Source organism: Diceros bicornis, unplaced genomic scaffold (genome assembly GCF_020826845.1).
Source record: "Diceros bicornis minor isolate mBicDic1 unplaced genomic scaffold, mDicBic1.mat.cur scaffold_67_ctg1, whole genome shotgun sequence".
In the NCBI taxonomy this organism is placed as follows: domain Eukaryota; kingdom Metazoa; phylum Chordata; class Mammalia; order Perissodactyla; family Rhinocerotidae; genus Diceros; species Diceros bicornis.
Window position 1 is genome coordinate 1,445,510 of NW_026691553.1, and position 14,640 is coordinate 1,460,149.

Consider the following 14,640-nt stretch of genomic DNA (forward strand, 5'->3'; position numbering starts at 1 on the left):
GGGAGACCCCCGCCCCCAGCCGGCTTCAGGGCCCGAGTGGTTCTGCTGAGAGAACACCTGCCCGGCAGATTCCCAGCAGAGGCAGGCAGCGACCTCACGCCGGGGTCCCCGGGGTAGTAGACAGTGCCACCAGGAGATCACCTCCAGGCCCGAGGGTGGGCGCTGGCCGCCCGACAAAGACAGAAGTGACGACACAAGGCCCAATATGTGGCCTGTGTAAGCAGCTTTGGGGAAGCTGGGAGGGTCGACGAGGGTCCACCTACACAGCGAGGCCAGGAGTGCCCGGCACCTCTGCCACCGCAGGCCCTGGGCACAGCAGGGGAGGGTCCAGAACTTGGTCATGGACGAGCTACGGGGAGGAGGCCGCAGACAAGCCTCAGACTTCCCAACCTTCGACCTCTCAACCCACCCCCCCATCAGAGCTCCTAGGGCAGGAGTTCTCAGCAGGGATGACTGTGCCCCGCAGGGGACACAGTGTGGTGTCTGGAAAGGTCTGTGGTTGTCACGACTGGGATGCTCCTGGCATCGAGTGAGTAGGGGCCAGGGATGCTGCTCCAAACCCCACAGGGCCCAGGAGGGCCCCCCCAGAGAGTGACCCGCCCCGATGGCCACAGTGCCGGGGAGAGACCAGCCCAGAGCACACCAGGGCCACCATTCCCTCCTCTCCTCAACCCCTCCTGGGCTCCCCAAGAGCAGTGCAGACGGCCATCACGTCTGGAGAAGCTGGTTACAAATACAGACACAACCCCACCGCACAGACCCCCTCCCCAGCCTGTGCTCACAGCTGCTCCCACTCACGGCCTGGCTACACACTATGTCTTCGGCCTGGACAGTGCCCTTTCTAAAAACTCCTACAAATCAGCAAGCCAGACAAATAGAAAGAGGCCACGGCCCTGAAGAGAAGAGACAGCCTCACGAAGAACGCAAACGGCCACCACGCCAGGGAAGGCGTGCCCAGCCACACTCATAATCGGGGAAGTGAAAATTCCAGTTCTGTCCACGCCGTCGATTCTGACCGTTCCGACTGTAGGTGAGGACTCGGGGGCACGGGGGCCGTCACAACTGGGGGACAGGAGGCGGTGACAGCGCTTCGGGGGGCAGGCGGCATGATCCTGCAAGGCTAAGGCTGCTCGTCCCCACCGCAGCATTCATAAAGGGGCCCCACCCTGGAAATAACCCAGATATCCAGCAACCGTCAATTGGACAAACAGCCTGTGGTGGAGACAGACAGTGGAACACTGTAGGTAACGCAAATGAACCAGCTACAGCGCTCACCCGCAGCAGGAGCGAAGGGAGCCAGACAGCAGAGAACTATGCTTCGGGCAAAAGCATGCCAGACCATTCACGGACAGTTTAAGGGATAAAACTTACACAAAGGAAAGCAATCACACTCGGGGAACTTAGGGTAATTACTGGAACACTTAACTAACTGTCTGGTGCTCCACACATTGTATCCTTCACAATCCACAAGGAGGGGAACAGCACGGCTCAGAGATGCCCTGGGGCTGTCTAGGAAGAACACACTTTCTCCATCACTCTCACAGCCAGTGTGGGCGTCTCTCCCATGCCGACCAACTCTGCGACACCGGCCGGGTGTCCTGTGATCAATTCGGTCCCGACACTGAGCCTGGAGGGAGCACAGATCCCACAGCTTAGAGGCTCAGCCCCACAGGATGGTCCACTTCAGGCGCCAATCGCAAGTCCAGGCTGTCACCTGTGCTTCTGCCCAACAACTATAAATCGGGGTTCCCATGACCTCTCCTCGGGTTGGATTAATTTGCTAGAGCTGCTCACAGAACTCAGGGAAACACCCACTCACGTTTACCAGTTATCACATAATAAAAGGGATGACAAAGGACACAAGTGAACAGCCAAATGGAGAGGTCCAGAAGGGTCTCGAGCAAGGAGCTTCTGTCCTTGTGGAGTTGGGGTGTGCCACCCTCCTGGCACATGGATGCTTTTACCAACCAAGAATCCCCCCGAACCCCCTAGTTTAGAGATGTTTATGGAGGCCCCTTCACATAGGCGTGATCGATCATTCACTCCATCTCCAGCCCCTCTCCTCTCTCTGGAGGATGGGGGTGGGGCTGAAAGTCCCAAGCTTCTAATCACAGCCTGGTCTTTCTGGTGACCAGCCCCCATCCAGGAACCCACCCAGAGTCGCCTTGTTAGAACAAAAGACGCTCCTATCAGCCAGGAAATTCCACGTGATTCAGGAGCTCAGCGCGGGAATCAGGGACAGGGACCAAATCTATGAACAAGGACGCTCCCAGTACCTCTGTTGCTTAGGAAATTACAAAGGTTTCAGGAGCTCCGTGCCAGGAGCCAGGGACAAAGACCAAAACATATTTCTTATTATATCACAATAGCACAGGGTCCAACAACATGGTGACAAAGTAGTGGACGAGGGGTGCCTGGATGAAAGGGAGAGTGTTAGGGAATGCTGGGAGATTTTTCTTATCAATTTGGGTCAGAGGGTCTCACCTGGGCAGTCCTGCCCCCAAGGGACACTAGTGATGTCTTGGGACATCTGTGGTTGTCACACTGTAGGTGCCCCTGGCATCGAGCGGGTGGGGCCAAGGATGCTGCTCAGCCCCCCACAGCGCCCAGGACGGCCCGAATGTCAGCAGTGCCGAGGGAGAGACCCTGATTCAGGGTAACGACCCATGTTATTCAAGGAAAGGAAAAAACTCAGTTCCAACTTACTATCTTTATTCTCCTCAGAAGTTGTTAAAATAAAAGAATCTTACACAAATAGCCAAAAAGCACCGAGAGCTTACCCTGTCCAGACACGACACGTGCTGCACCCACTGTCCCCACAGCAGGTCCTGGCCCCGCACTCACCTACACAGCCCAGGGGTCCCAGCACCTCGGCACTGGGGTGAACCCCAGGAAAGCACCACTTTTGATGTCAGAGGCAAGAGAATATCAGCACTTCCATACGATCCAATCTTAATCCCAGGTTACACCCACTTTCAAAATATTACTTGGCACAACTAAACGGAATTTTTACAAGTTCAGAAACATCAGTTAAGTGGGTTGGAAATTTTCACACCCAAGCGGAAACACTTTGATGCTACCCAAACACTAACAGACACGTGGAGAGCCTGTGCCCAATGTAGGGAACTGCGGGACAGAACAGAGAAAACTGGAAGCCACTTAAACGCCCACCCGTGGGGGCGCGGCTAAACAAACAACGGTGCACCCATAGTAGAGAGGCCTTCAAGACACCCCGGGGCGGCTTCGTAAACTTGCACACGCCACATACACAGACGCTGTCAGCGGGACTCCTCCAGCAGCAGGCAAGACGTACCACGGAACCCTGATGCACACTGGGAATCGCCCACCATGTCTACACACAGAGAAAAACCTCAAAGCATATGCACCAAACTCGTGCACGGGGGAGGTACTTTCCCTTTTTACTTAATACTGAGCCTATTACAGAAACTTACAGGTGTAATTCATAACTTAAAAAGATTGAAAGAAAACGCTTCCCCCAAAATAGGAAAACTACCTGTAAGAATTAAATAAATAAAAAATAAAAGTCATCTGGCTGTTTTTCCTAGTCGTATCCAAGTTTTAGAAGCAAGGACGTGCGCAAGCGGGTTTCCCCCACCTGCCAACCCTATCCCTGCTGTACTAAATTCAAGCACCCCAGAAACATGTGAGTTAGACCACTATTTTTCAAACTATTTGACTCATTTTATGAAATATGTTTTCCACGGTAACCCAATACACATGTAAGCACACACTTAGATACCATAAGCCAAAATAAAAGTTTCAAGAAGCCACAGTTACTCTGCACGCACGCACTCTGGGATTTTCTAGTTTCTTCTTTTTCTTTTTTTTAAGTATAATCCGTTAAATTGAATTCACCACCCACCACGGGGTCACAGGCTGAGGTTTGGAAATAGTGAATAGACAATTCCAGCGGTGCTCTGGTGCCCATGAGGCCTGCATTACATCAGTTGCCGCCTCTTCATGAGCACTGGGTGAGGCGGGGAGGGGGTGTCGCCCCCACTTTACATCAGGAGGCTCTCCGCAGGTCACCTCATCAAACATGCCGGAGAACTTCGACTCGGGTCTCCCAAACATCATGCAAACAATCTCCACTACAGCACACTGCCTTTCCACGGGGCTGCGCAAGGCACTGCTAAGCCTCATTTCCACGATGCTGTGCAGTTTTAAGCTAAAATCTGTTACAAAGAGTAAACTTTGGGGGAAACTCGACTGCTGTCAGAAGCCTACGTTGGGGTGGGTCTGGATGGGGTGGAAGGGAAGGACCTAGTCTACAGAGAGCGGGGGACCAGAAGAGTGCTTCAACGGCCACCTGCTCGCTCCTACAGGAACAGAGATGGACATCCGGAGTCAGAAGTGACACCCCAGTAACGACTCCCCAGATCACGACGGTCTTCTGATGAGGAGACCACGGCCCCCAGACGCCACGTCCCGCCGGGAATCGCCAACAGGCCAACGGCAAGGCCACACGGGCACCTGGCTTTGCGGACTCCCAGCGCCAGCCTCTTCCAGCACCGTAGAACCACAGTTTAACAGGCCCCAAGCCTGTGGACATGGCGCCATCAACTCCCACCAACTCTACATGAATCAACTATGGCGCAGGGTACTGCCCCGTGGCGACGGGCACGGCACATCCCTCTAAAACAGACTGGAGTCTGCGTTTCTCCACTGGGAAGACCCTGCGGCCTGTCCTCAGAATTCCAGAACAGGCTGCTCACTGACATCCACCAACAGAGCGGGGAAGAATCTGGGGGTCAACCAGCGCAGAAAAAGAAATCTGGGGGTGCAAACAAGTCCCAAATTTGCTTAGCCACGTGCAGCAAACAAAATCCAAGCCAACCAGCTACTCTTGCGAATCAAAAAGAAACTGAAGAGCAGGACAGGAGTTAACGACACACTGAAACCAACGCGCTAGCCAGAAGTTACAACATGATGCAAAACCCAGGTGCAGAGGGAGAAGGGAAGGGGTGATAGAATGAACTAAAATAACCTCATTACTTTTCAGCGAGGTCACATCCATTCCGAAATGGTGCAGGAGAGCGGGAGGGACTCAGGCTTCCTGCAGGGGGACCTTGGCGCCTCCCAGCAAATTCCTAACTTCTCTGCACTCTCCACTCTGAACTGCACCACATCCCAGGGCCATGGTGGCAAGGGCCCCATAACATCTGGAAGTGGAACCCGCACAGTCTCAAGCAGCTGCTCTCCTTAGGGCAGCCTCTCTCTCCAGGAGAGGAAGGGGCGACTCTCTGTAATGCTTCCATGGTGTTAAGTGTGGGCTTGGGCCCCTTCGATGAAGCCAGCAGCCTGGTGGCCACTAACTGTCCCCATTCCTCCTAAATCTAGGTCACAGGTTGGGAGCAGGGGGAGGGAAGGAAATGGTGCCCACGGTTACACTTTTACTTCTGGAAAACCTGTCCCTCGCCCTGGCTTTCGGGTTCCTAGTTGAAGTCGGCTTCCCTATTCCAGGACCTTCGGCGGCTTCCCTGTTTTGAATTAGGGCGACCGCTGCCTCCCTGCCCTCCCTAAGAGGGGCGGCCCCACCTTCCCGAGGACTCGGGCCCACGACCAGGCCCCGGGGGGCGACCTGGACAGGCACTCATCTCATACGGGGTTCCTCCGGGGGCGGCCGCGGAGAGGAGGGCCCCCCAACCAGAAGGCCCGGGCGGGGCCGGGGACCTTGCATTTTAACAGCCGATCAGAAACAGCCTCCAGGCTGGAGGGCCGCCGCTCAGGGTAACCTGCGTGCGAAGTCTCTTCCGGGGCCACCTGCGGGGAGGGGGAGGTGGACACCATGGCCGAGCGGGTAAACTGAGGCTCCAGGAGGCAGGCCACCCAGAGGCAGGGCCCGGGGCGCTGCCTTGTTAACAGTGCCTCCCAGGCGATCCCATACACACGGGGGTCCGAGGATCGCGGCTCGCGGGCCTTCGGGGTCTCATCCGGCGCTGCCCGCGGCCCCCGGGGGTAAACTGAGGCTCGAGGAGGGAGAGAGCGTGCAGCAGCCCAGGCCGCGGGCACGCGGGGCTCGAGCGGGGCCTCGACTGGCGAGCCGGAGGTCGGAGTCGGCTCCGGTCGGGGGTCGGGGGTCGGGTCAGGGCCGGGGTCGGAGGTCGGAGGTCGGGGTCAGGCCCCGCGCGGCGCGCCGGGCTCACCTCGTCCTCCTTGTGGTTGCGGATGCCGCGCACCAGGTCCTGCAGGTTCTTGTCGAACATGCGGTCGATGCTGCCCTTGACCATTTTGAGGGCCATCGCGGCGGCCGCCGCCGGGCTCGAGCCCTGGGAGGCCCGCGGCTGGGCGCCGTACGGGTGCCCGGAGGCCGCGCCTGCCGCCCGCGGAGCGCTGCGCTACCGGCCGCCGCGGCGGGGCGTGCTCCCAGGCCAGGTCGGCGGCGGTCCAGGGGCGGCGGCGGCGGCGACCCGCTCGACAGGCCGCGCTCCCCTCCCCGACCGCTCGCGCCGCGCCGCTGGCAAATGGCGGACAAGATGGCGGCGGGTCAGCTGACGGCGGCGCCCCGGCCCCGCGGCCCGCCCCCGGAAGCCCCGCCTCCCCATAAGCCCCGCCCCTCCACCTCCGGGACGCCACGTTTCCCTGACGACGCCAGGCCGCCCAATGGAGACGCGGACAACGCGCGCCGCGTCCGCTCGGCCCCGCCCACTCGAGCTCAGGGATCTTCCCTCTCATTGGTCAGTGGCCTCCGGGACTCCACCCACTTCCTTATGCAGGCTTTTTTTTAACCACGCCCTCTAGGACCGCCTCCCTGCCCCGCCCCTCAGCTAAGTGACAGGTGTGGGCGGGCCCTGCTGTGGGCGGGGCGCCCACGTGGAGCTTCTCCGGCAAGTTCCTGGAGAATCCAGCTCCGCCTTTTCTGGATCTAAAAGCTGACGCTGCTTGAGAACCTCCAGAGGTGACGCTGCAGTGAACGGATTCTGTGTCTCCAGCATGTCTCACAAAATCCTGTGATGTGGGCAGGACAGGGATTAACATGCCCGTGGAGAAACTGAGGCCCGGAGCTAGGATTCTAACACAGTCATTCACTGAACATTTATTGAGGGTTTACTGTGTGCCAGGCATGGCAAGTGAATGAGAGACCCTTGGTTCCCGTCCCCTGAATACACCATTAAGAGTAAGAAAGCAAGCCGCTAACTGGAATAAGATATTTGCAATACGTATATCCAACAAAGGACTTATATCCACAGTATAGTTGACAAACAGAAAACAAGGCAAAACAAAAATTCCTGCAAATCACGAAGAAGAAAACAACCCAGATAAAACATGGCAAAAGATGAACACGCACTCACAAAAGTAAACATTCAGGTAGCCAATAGGTATAATGCAAAAACATGCTGTATCTTATTAGTCATTAGGGAAACTTCTATTTAAACCACAATGAGATGCCTCTATACCACTATGAGAATGGCTAAAATTAGAAAGACTGACAATATCAAGTGTTGCCAGGATGTGGAGCAACTGGAACTCTCCTCTCTTACACTCCAGGTAGGAATGCAACACTACACAGTGACATAGGAAAGCTGTCTGGCTGTATCTTTTAAAGCTAACATATGTATACCCTATGACCCAGAAATCCCGCTATCGTTCCCAACAAGAATGCATAAATACATCCACCAAAGACCTGGACAAGAATGTTCACAGTAGCTATATTTATATTAGCCCCAAATCCAAAACAACCCAAATGTCCATCAATAGAAAACGGATACATAACTTGTGGTATATCCATACAATAGAATGCTATGCAGCGATGAAAAGGGACAAATTACTAATACGCTGAAAAAAATGGATGAAATGCACAGACACAATGTTGAACAAAGTAAGCCAAACACACAAGAGTGTACACAGGGGCTGGCCCCCTGCCTTAGCAGTTAAGTGCACACGCTCTGCTACTGGAGGCCCGGGTTTGGATCCCGGGCGCGCACCGACGCACTGCGTGTCCGGCCATGCTGAGGCCGCGTCCCACATACAGCAACTAGAAGGCTGTGTAACTATGACATACAAGTATCTACTGGGGCTTGGGGGGGAAAAAAAAGAGGAGGATTGGCACTAGATGTTAGCTCAGAGCCGGTCTTCCTCAGCAAAAAGAGGAGGATTAGCATGGATGTTAGCTCAGGGCTGATCTTCCTCACAAAAAAAAAAAAAGAGTGTACACGGTATGATTCTATTAATGTGAAGTTTAATTACAGGCAAAACTAGTCTATGATGAAAGAATTAAGTAACTGGTCAGGTTATATCACTATACAAGGGAGAACTGGAAACTAGGTGAATAATTCTGGCATCTCCGTGCGATGGATTCCTGACCAGCTCTTAAAAAGAATGAGATAGGTTACTGCTGTGGGAATTGCCTTCCACCCTAAGCAGCTAGAGAACTGGACAAAATATATGAAACGATGGCTTTCAGACAGCATACAAGAGGTAGTGCAGGACTATAATCCCTGAGAGAAGGGAAACAAACAAGATGAGCCCTACAATTGCTCCAGAGTTCTGCCCGTAGGCAATTCCCAGGCTGCAGGTCAGGGAGGGGAAACCTAAACAGAACACAGTGGTTTCATGAATTGAGGGGACAGAGATGGGAGATGAGGGAGGCCAAGGTGGCTAGAATTTGCCAGGCAATGTACTGGGGAGCAAGGAACTATACTGAGAAAGGGCTAGTGAATTTTCACAGGGGTCCCCTTGAGTCTTTGGCGGGGCATCAAACTGCCTGTGCATATGGAGAAACTTCACTAGGCCAGGCAAAGAACAATGGCTGGGGAAAGGACAATCCCCAAAGCTCACTTAGTCTGGGAATGCTTGGAGAAGCCAAAATGGAGAGAATTCATTGAGTGAGTGGGGCATCCAGTAGAAACCTCAGAAGACTTATGCCCTCCTGTAAGGCTAAACTAGCCCTACAGCAAAGTCTATTATAAACCTGCCCTAAAAAAGATGTTTAGTCTCAAAGGGATCAAATAATCCATAAGTAATTTTACTACCAGCCAGAAGAAATCCAATATTCTCTAAAGGAAAACAACAAAACCCAGGATTTATTAACATAAGTTAATCCATCATTCATGCTGATGAGCATTCAATAAAAAATTAGTAGATATGTGAGGAAGCAAGAAAAGATAACCCATAGCCATGAGAACAAAATGGGTAAATATAAATGGACCCCAAAATGACAGAGATGAGGGAATTAGCAAAGATGATACGACAGCCACTATACATATGCTTAAAGATTTCAAAGAACGTGTATGCAGTGAAGAGAGAAAAAGGAAGATTTTAAAAACAAACCAAATGGAGCTTCTGGACCAAAAAACTGCAATACATGAAAAAATGTTCATTGCATGGAATTAGCAACAGATTAGACACTGAGGAAGAAAAGATTAGTGGAATTAAAGACTTCATAATAAAAACTATCAAAAATGAAGCACACAGAGGACAAAAATGCTTACAAGATAAACAGAACCTCAGTGACCTGCAGGACAATATCAGGTAATATAACATACATGTAATTGGAGTCCTAGAAGGAAGGAGAGAGAGGAAGGGCAAAAAAAAGAATGGAAGAATAAATGGCCAAAAAATTTCCAAATATGATGAAAACTATAAACCTACAGATATAAGAAGGTCAATGAACTAGAAGAAAAGTAAACATAGAGAAACGCGTACCCAGGCACATCATAATTAAAATGTTACAGACCAGAGATAAAGAAAAAAAAAACTTTTTTCAACTCCAGAGGGAAAAAAAAACCACACATACACAGGAACAAAAATAAAAATGACTGATATTTTTATCAGAAACAATTCACACCATAATGGACTAATATCTTTTATGTATCGAATGAAACAACAAAAACATAGAATTCTATACCCAGCAACAATATCTTTCAAACGTGAAGTCAATACATATTTTTGGACAAATAAAAGCCAAGAGAATTTGTGATCAGTAGACCTACATTAAAAGAAATGTTTCAGGAGGTTCTTTGAACAGAAGGAAAATGATACTAAACAGAGATTTGGATCTCTGCAAAGGGATGAAGAGCACAAGAAATGTTTAAAATGTGGTGAAGGTAATTATTTCTTAATTTTTTAAAATGATAATTGACTCTTTAAAGCAAATATAACAGCAACATATTGTGAGATTTATTTTATAACATATTGAAGTAAATAATGATATATAAAGAATGGGAGACAGAAATGGAAATGTACTTCTGTAAGGGTCTTACATTATATGTGAAGTAGTACGTTGTAACCACAGAAAAATCACTAAGACTAAAATAAAGAGGAATAACTAATAAGACAATTATAAGTATAAAATGGAATAATTAAAAAAAATAGTCAATCCAAAATAAGGCAAATGAAGAGGAAAAAGATTACAAAGAACAGAAGCAACAAACAGCAAAAGCAAGGTGGTAGCTCTATACCCAACCCCATCAAAACTGCCATTAAGTGTGAATGCTCTAAACACTAATTCAGAGCCGAAACTGTCAGCATTGCCCCGACCATGTGTTGTCCACTTTAAATATAAAGACATAGATAGTGTAGTAAAAAGATATAACCAAAACAATTTCAAAAAGAACAAGATTGAAGGACTACCTATTTTTAAGTCTTACTCTAAACCTATAGTAATCAAGACAGTGAAAAGACAAAGGAGAGTCAAAAAAATAGACCCACGCCTTTATGATCAATTGATTTACAACAAAGGTGCTAAATAACTCATTGGGGAAGAGAATAGTCTTCTCAACAAATGATGCTGTAACAATTGAATATTGAAAAGGAAAAAAAAAGCTGTCCTTGACTATTAATGAGCACCATATACAATTTTAACTCAGAATGGATCATAGACCTAAATGTAAAAGCTAAAATTATAAAACTTCTGGAAGAAAACATGTGACTTTGCTTAGGCAGATTTTTTTGATAGGACGCAAAAAGGGCAAAGCATTTTTTGAAAGTGAGAAGATGGACTTTATCGAAATAAAATTTTGCTTTTCAAAAAAATGTTAAGAAAATGACAAGACAGGGGCCGGCCCCGTGGCATAGTGGTTAAGTGCGCACGCTCCGCTGCTGGCGCCCCGGGTTCGGATCCCTGGCGTGCACCGATGCACCACTTGTCAGGCCATGCTGTGGTGGCATCCCATATAAAGTGGAGGAGGATGGGCACGGATGTTAGCCCAGGGCCAGTCTTCCTCAGCAAAAAGAGGAGGATTGGCATGAATGTTAGCTCAGGGCTGATCTTCCTCACAAAAAAAAAAAAGAAAGAAAGAAAATGACAAGACAGCCACCAACTGGGAAAAAATATTCACAATACACGTATCTGACAAATATTAGGAAACCATAAAAAAATAGACAAACCAATTTTTTAAGTGAGTAATAGATTTGAAGAGCAGATACTTCACCAAAGAAGATTATGAAGGCCCAATAAGCACATGAAAAGATATTTGACATAATGAGTCATTAAGGAAATGTTCCCCAATGGGATACCACAGTATATCTATTAGAAAGATTAAATTAAAAAGTCTGTTAGCACCAAGTATCAGTGAAGATGCAGAGCAATTGGGATTTTCATGCATGTCTGGAGTAAACGCAAAATGGCACAACCACCTTGGAAAATGGTTTGGCAGTTTGTTGCAAAGTTAAAGACACATTTACCGTATGACCCAGCAATTCCACTCTTGAGTATTTACCGGAGAGAAATGAAAACATATTTCCAAACACACACTTGTACACAAATGATCATAGCATCTTTATTCATAACGTCTCAAAGGTGGAAAAAATTCAAGCATCCATCAATAGGTGAATGGTATGTCCATCTAATGGAATAACACTCAGAAATAAAAATAGATGAACTTCTGATACACACAACAACTTGGATGAATCTCAAAAACATATACTAAGTGAAAGAAGCCAGACTCAAAACACCACATACTGTAAGAGTCCATTCTGTGAACTTCTAGAAAAAGGAAAACAATATTGAGAGAAAACATCAGTGGTGGCCTGGAGGCAAGGGTGAGGGGAGGGTTGGTTGCAAAAGGAGAAAGAACTTTGGGGTGATGAAATGTTCCATATTGTGATTGTGGTATAGTTATGCAAGCATAAACAACTGTCAAAACTTGTCAAACGGTAATCTTACAAGAAATTAGTTTAATTATATGTGAAATGTTCCTCAATAAAATTGAGGGGGAAATGCTATAAGTGGGGGGGGGGAAATGTTATATTGAAAAAAAAGGTGAAAGATGGAAAAGCTATATCATCCAAACACTAATCATAAGAAAACTGGAGTAGCTATATATCTATCAAAAAAAAAAAAAAGAATTTAAAGTAAGGAATATTACCAAGAATAAAGAAAGGCATTACACCATGTCAGAGGCGTCAATTCATCAAGAGGATACAACAATCCTAAACACGTATGCCCCTGATAACAAGGTTCAAAATACGCAAAGCAAAAATTGACAGAACTGAAAAGCAAAAATAGTCGAATCCATAATTATGGCTAGAGATTTCAACATCCCTCTCTCAATAATTAATAGAACAGGTAGAAATTCAGTAAGGATATAGAATACACTTGAACAACACTATCAACCAATTTGATATTCATAGAACACTCCACCCAACCACGGCAGTATGTACTTTCTCTTCAAATGCGCATGGAATATTCAAGATGGATGGATAATATGCTGGGTCATGAAATAAGTCTCAGTATATACAGAGTATGTTTCCTGACCACAATGGAATTAAATTAGAAATCAATAAGAGATAAAGAAAGATGTCTGGAAAACCCCAAGATATCCATTTGTAATTAATAAATATCTTAGGGGAGATACTCTGAGACTACATAATATCTTGCTTCTCATCTTATGTTTCCCCTGAGATTTTAGTGTCTATTGCATCTATTGATTTCAGACTTGCTGGGACACTGCATAACTTTTGGCTTTTCTATCTCAAAGCCTTTTCCAAAACCCCCTCCACTCCACACTCCCATATCCCTTCCCCAGAGAGAACCACAATTAGCAGTTGGAGATGTCTCCCACCAGACCCTTCTCTCTGCATTTCCACACTTTAGTGTCGACCTGTTGCATTTATGGGTGAGTGCATTTTCAAGTAAATGAGATCACACTACTGATTTGTTTCCCTTCACTGATCAATATGCCTTGGATGCTGTGGTCAGCAGAATAATGGTCCCAAAGACATTCCTGTCCTAGTCCCGGGACCGGTGGATTTGTCACCTCATGTGGCAGAAGGGACTTTGCAGGTGGGATTAAGTCAAAGACCCTGAGATGGGGGATGACCCTGGATTCCCCAGGGCCCAGTGTCATCACAGAGTCCTCACCAGAGGGAGGAGGAGGGTCAGAGGCAGAGAGAGACGGGAGATGCTGCGCTGCGGGCTGTGCAGATGGAGGAAGGGGCCCCGAGCCAGGACACAACGCCCCTAGAAGCTGGAAAAGGCAGGAGACGGTTCTCCCTGGAGCCTCCGGGAGGACTAGCCCTACCCACACCTGGATTTTAGCCCCATGAGGTCTGTGTTGACTCCTGACCTCCAGAACTGTACAGGTGTATTACTCACTGTTTTAAACCACTACCTTTGTGGTAATTCGTTGCAGCAATCATAGGAATCTGATGCAGACAACTTTCTGCAATCGTTTATAAAGCTCTGTCTTGTTTTCTGTTTTAATTGCTGTATTGTTATTTTCTTACTTAACCTATTGGTGGAAAGATAAATTATTTCCACTTTTTCCCCTTTCAACCATTGCCACTACTGTGATACAGTGGTGAGGGGCGTCCTGGGCAGATGGGCAAGGAAAACCAAGCTAGGGAGGTGACGAGCATTATGGCACATTTGGGGCCTGTTTTGTTTGTGGGGAGAGAGAGGGCGGGAGGTGGGGGCTGAGAGGGCATCAGGGAAGGGACTTGGGGTCCTGGGAAGAAGAGGGCTTTAGGGGGGAGCTCCCCGTCCCCCTCCCCTGAGTGCTGACAGGGCAGCACTAGGTCTCCTTCCCCCTCCATCTCTGACCTTCCGTGTGGGATTTAGCATGCAAGGAAAGTTTACAATGAGAGGGTGGGTCTTCACATAAGTGACTGAAGTCTTAATTCCCAGCTCGGCAATCTAGGGCAGCACGGTCCCGTAGAACTTTCTGCCGTGATGGAGGCGTTCTCCACCTGCTCTGTCCAATGTGGCAGCCTCTTGAAATGTGGCCAGTGGGACTGAGAAACTGAATTTGACTCATTTAAAATTGAATATGATATTGTAAAAAAACAGAAAATAACAAGAGTTTTTGAGGATGTGAAGAATTAGATCCTTTGTGTACCGCTGGAGGAAATGTAAAGTGGTGCGGCTGCTGCAGAAAACAGCCTGGCAGTTCTTCATAAAGTTAAACACAGGGTTATCATAGGATCTAACAATTCCACTTCTGGGTACACACCCAAAAGAATTGAAAGCAGGGATTCAAAGAGGTATTTGCACACCTGTGTTCACAGCAACATGATTCACAACACCCAAAAGGTAGAAGCAACTCAAGTATCCATTGACAGCTGAATGAAATGTGGGTTATCCATACAGTGGAACATTATTCAGTCATGAAAAGGAAGGAGATTGTGACACCTGATCCAATGTGGATGGACCTGGAGGACATGATGCTCACTGAAATG

At 48.5% G+C, this 14,640-nt stretch overlaps 2 protein-coding genes across 3 annotated transcripts in view; one reads left to right on the top strand and one right to left on the bottom strand.

Annotated features, from left to right (window-relative positions):
• AP3D1 (adaptor related protein complex 3 subunit delta 1) overlaps nucleotides 1-6,348 on the bottom strand; it is a 41,252-nt gene extending 34,904 nt beyond the window's left edge. The window contains exon 1 of the mRNA XM_058537661.1: nucleotides 6,168-6,348. Within this exon, the coding sequence (XP_058393644.1) occupies nucleotides 6,168-6,263 (96 nt within the window). The 5' untranslated portion in view covers nucleotides 6,264-6,348. The remainder of the gene's footprint in view (nucleotides 1-6,167) is intronic.
• Nucleotides 1-14,640, top strand: part of SCAMP4 (secretory carrier membrane protein 4) — a 230,835-nt gene that overhangs the window by 160,125 nt on the left and 56,070 nt on the right. The gene's annotated exons all lie outside the window — the stretch shown is intronic.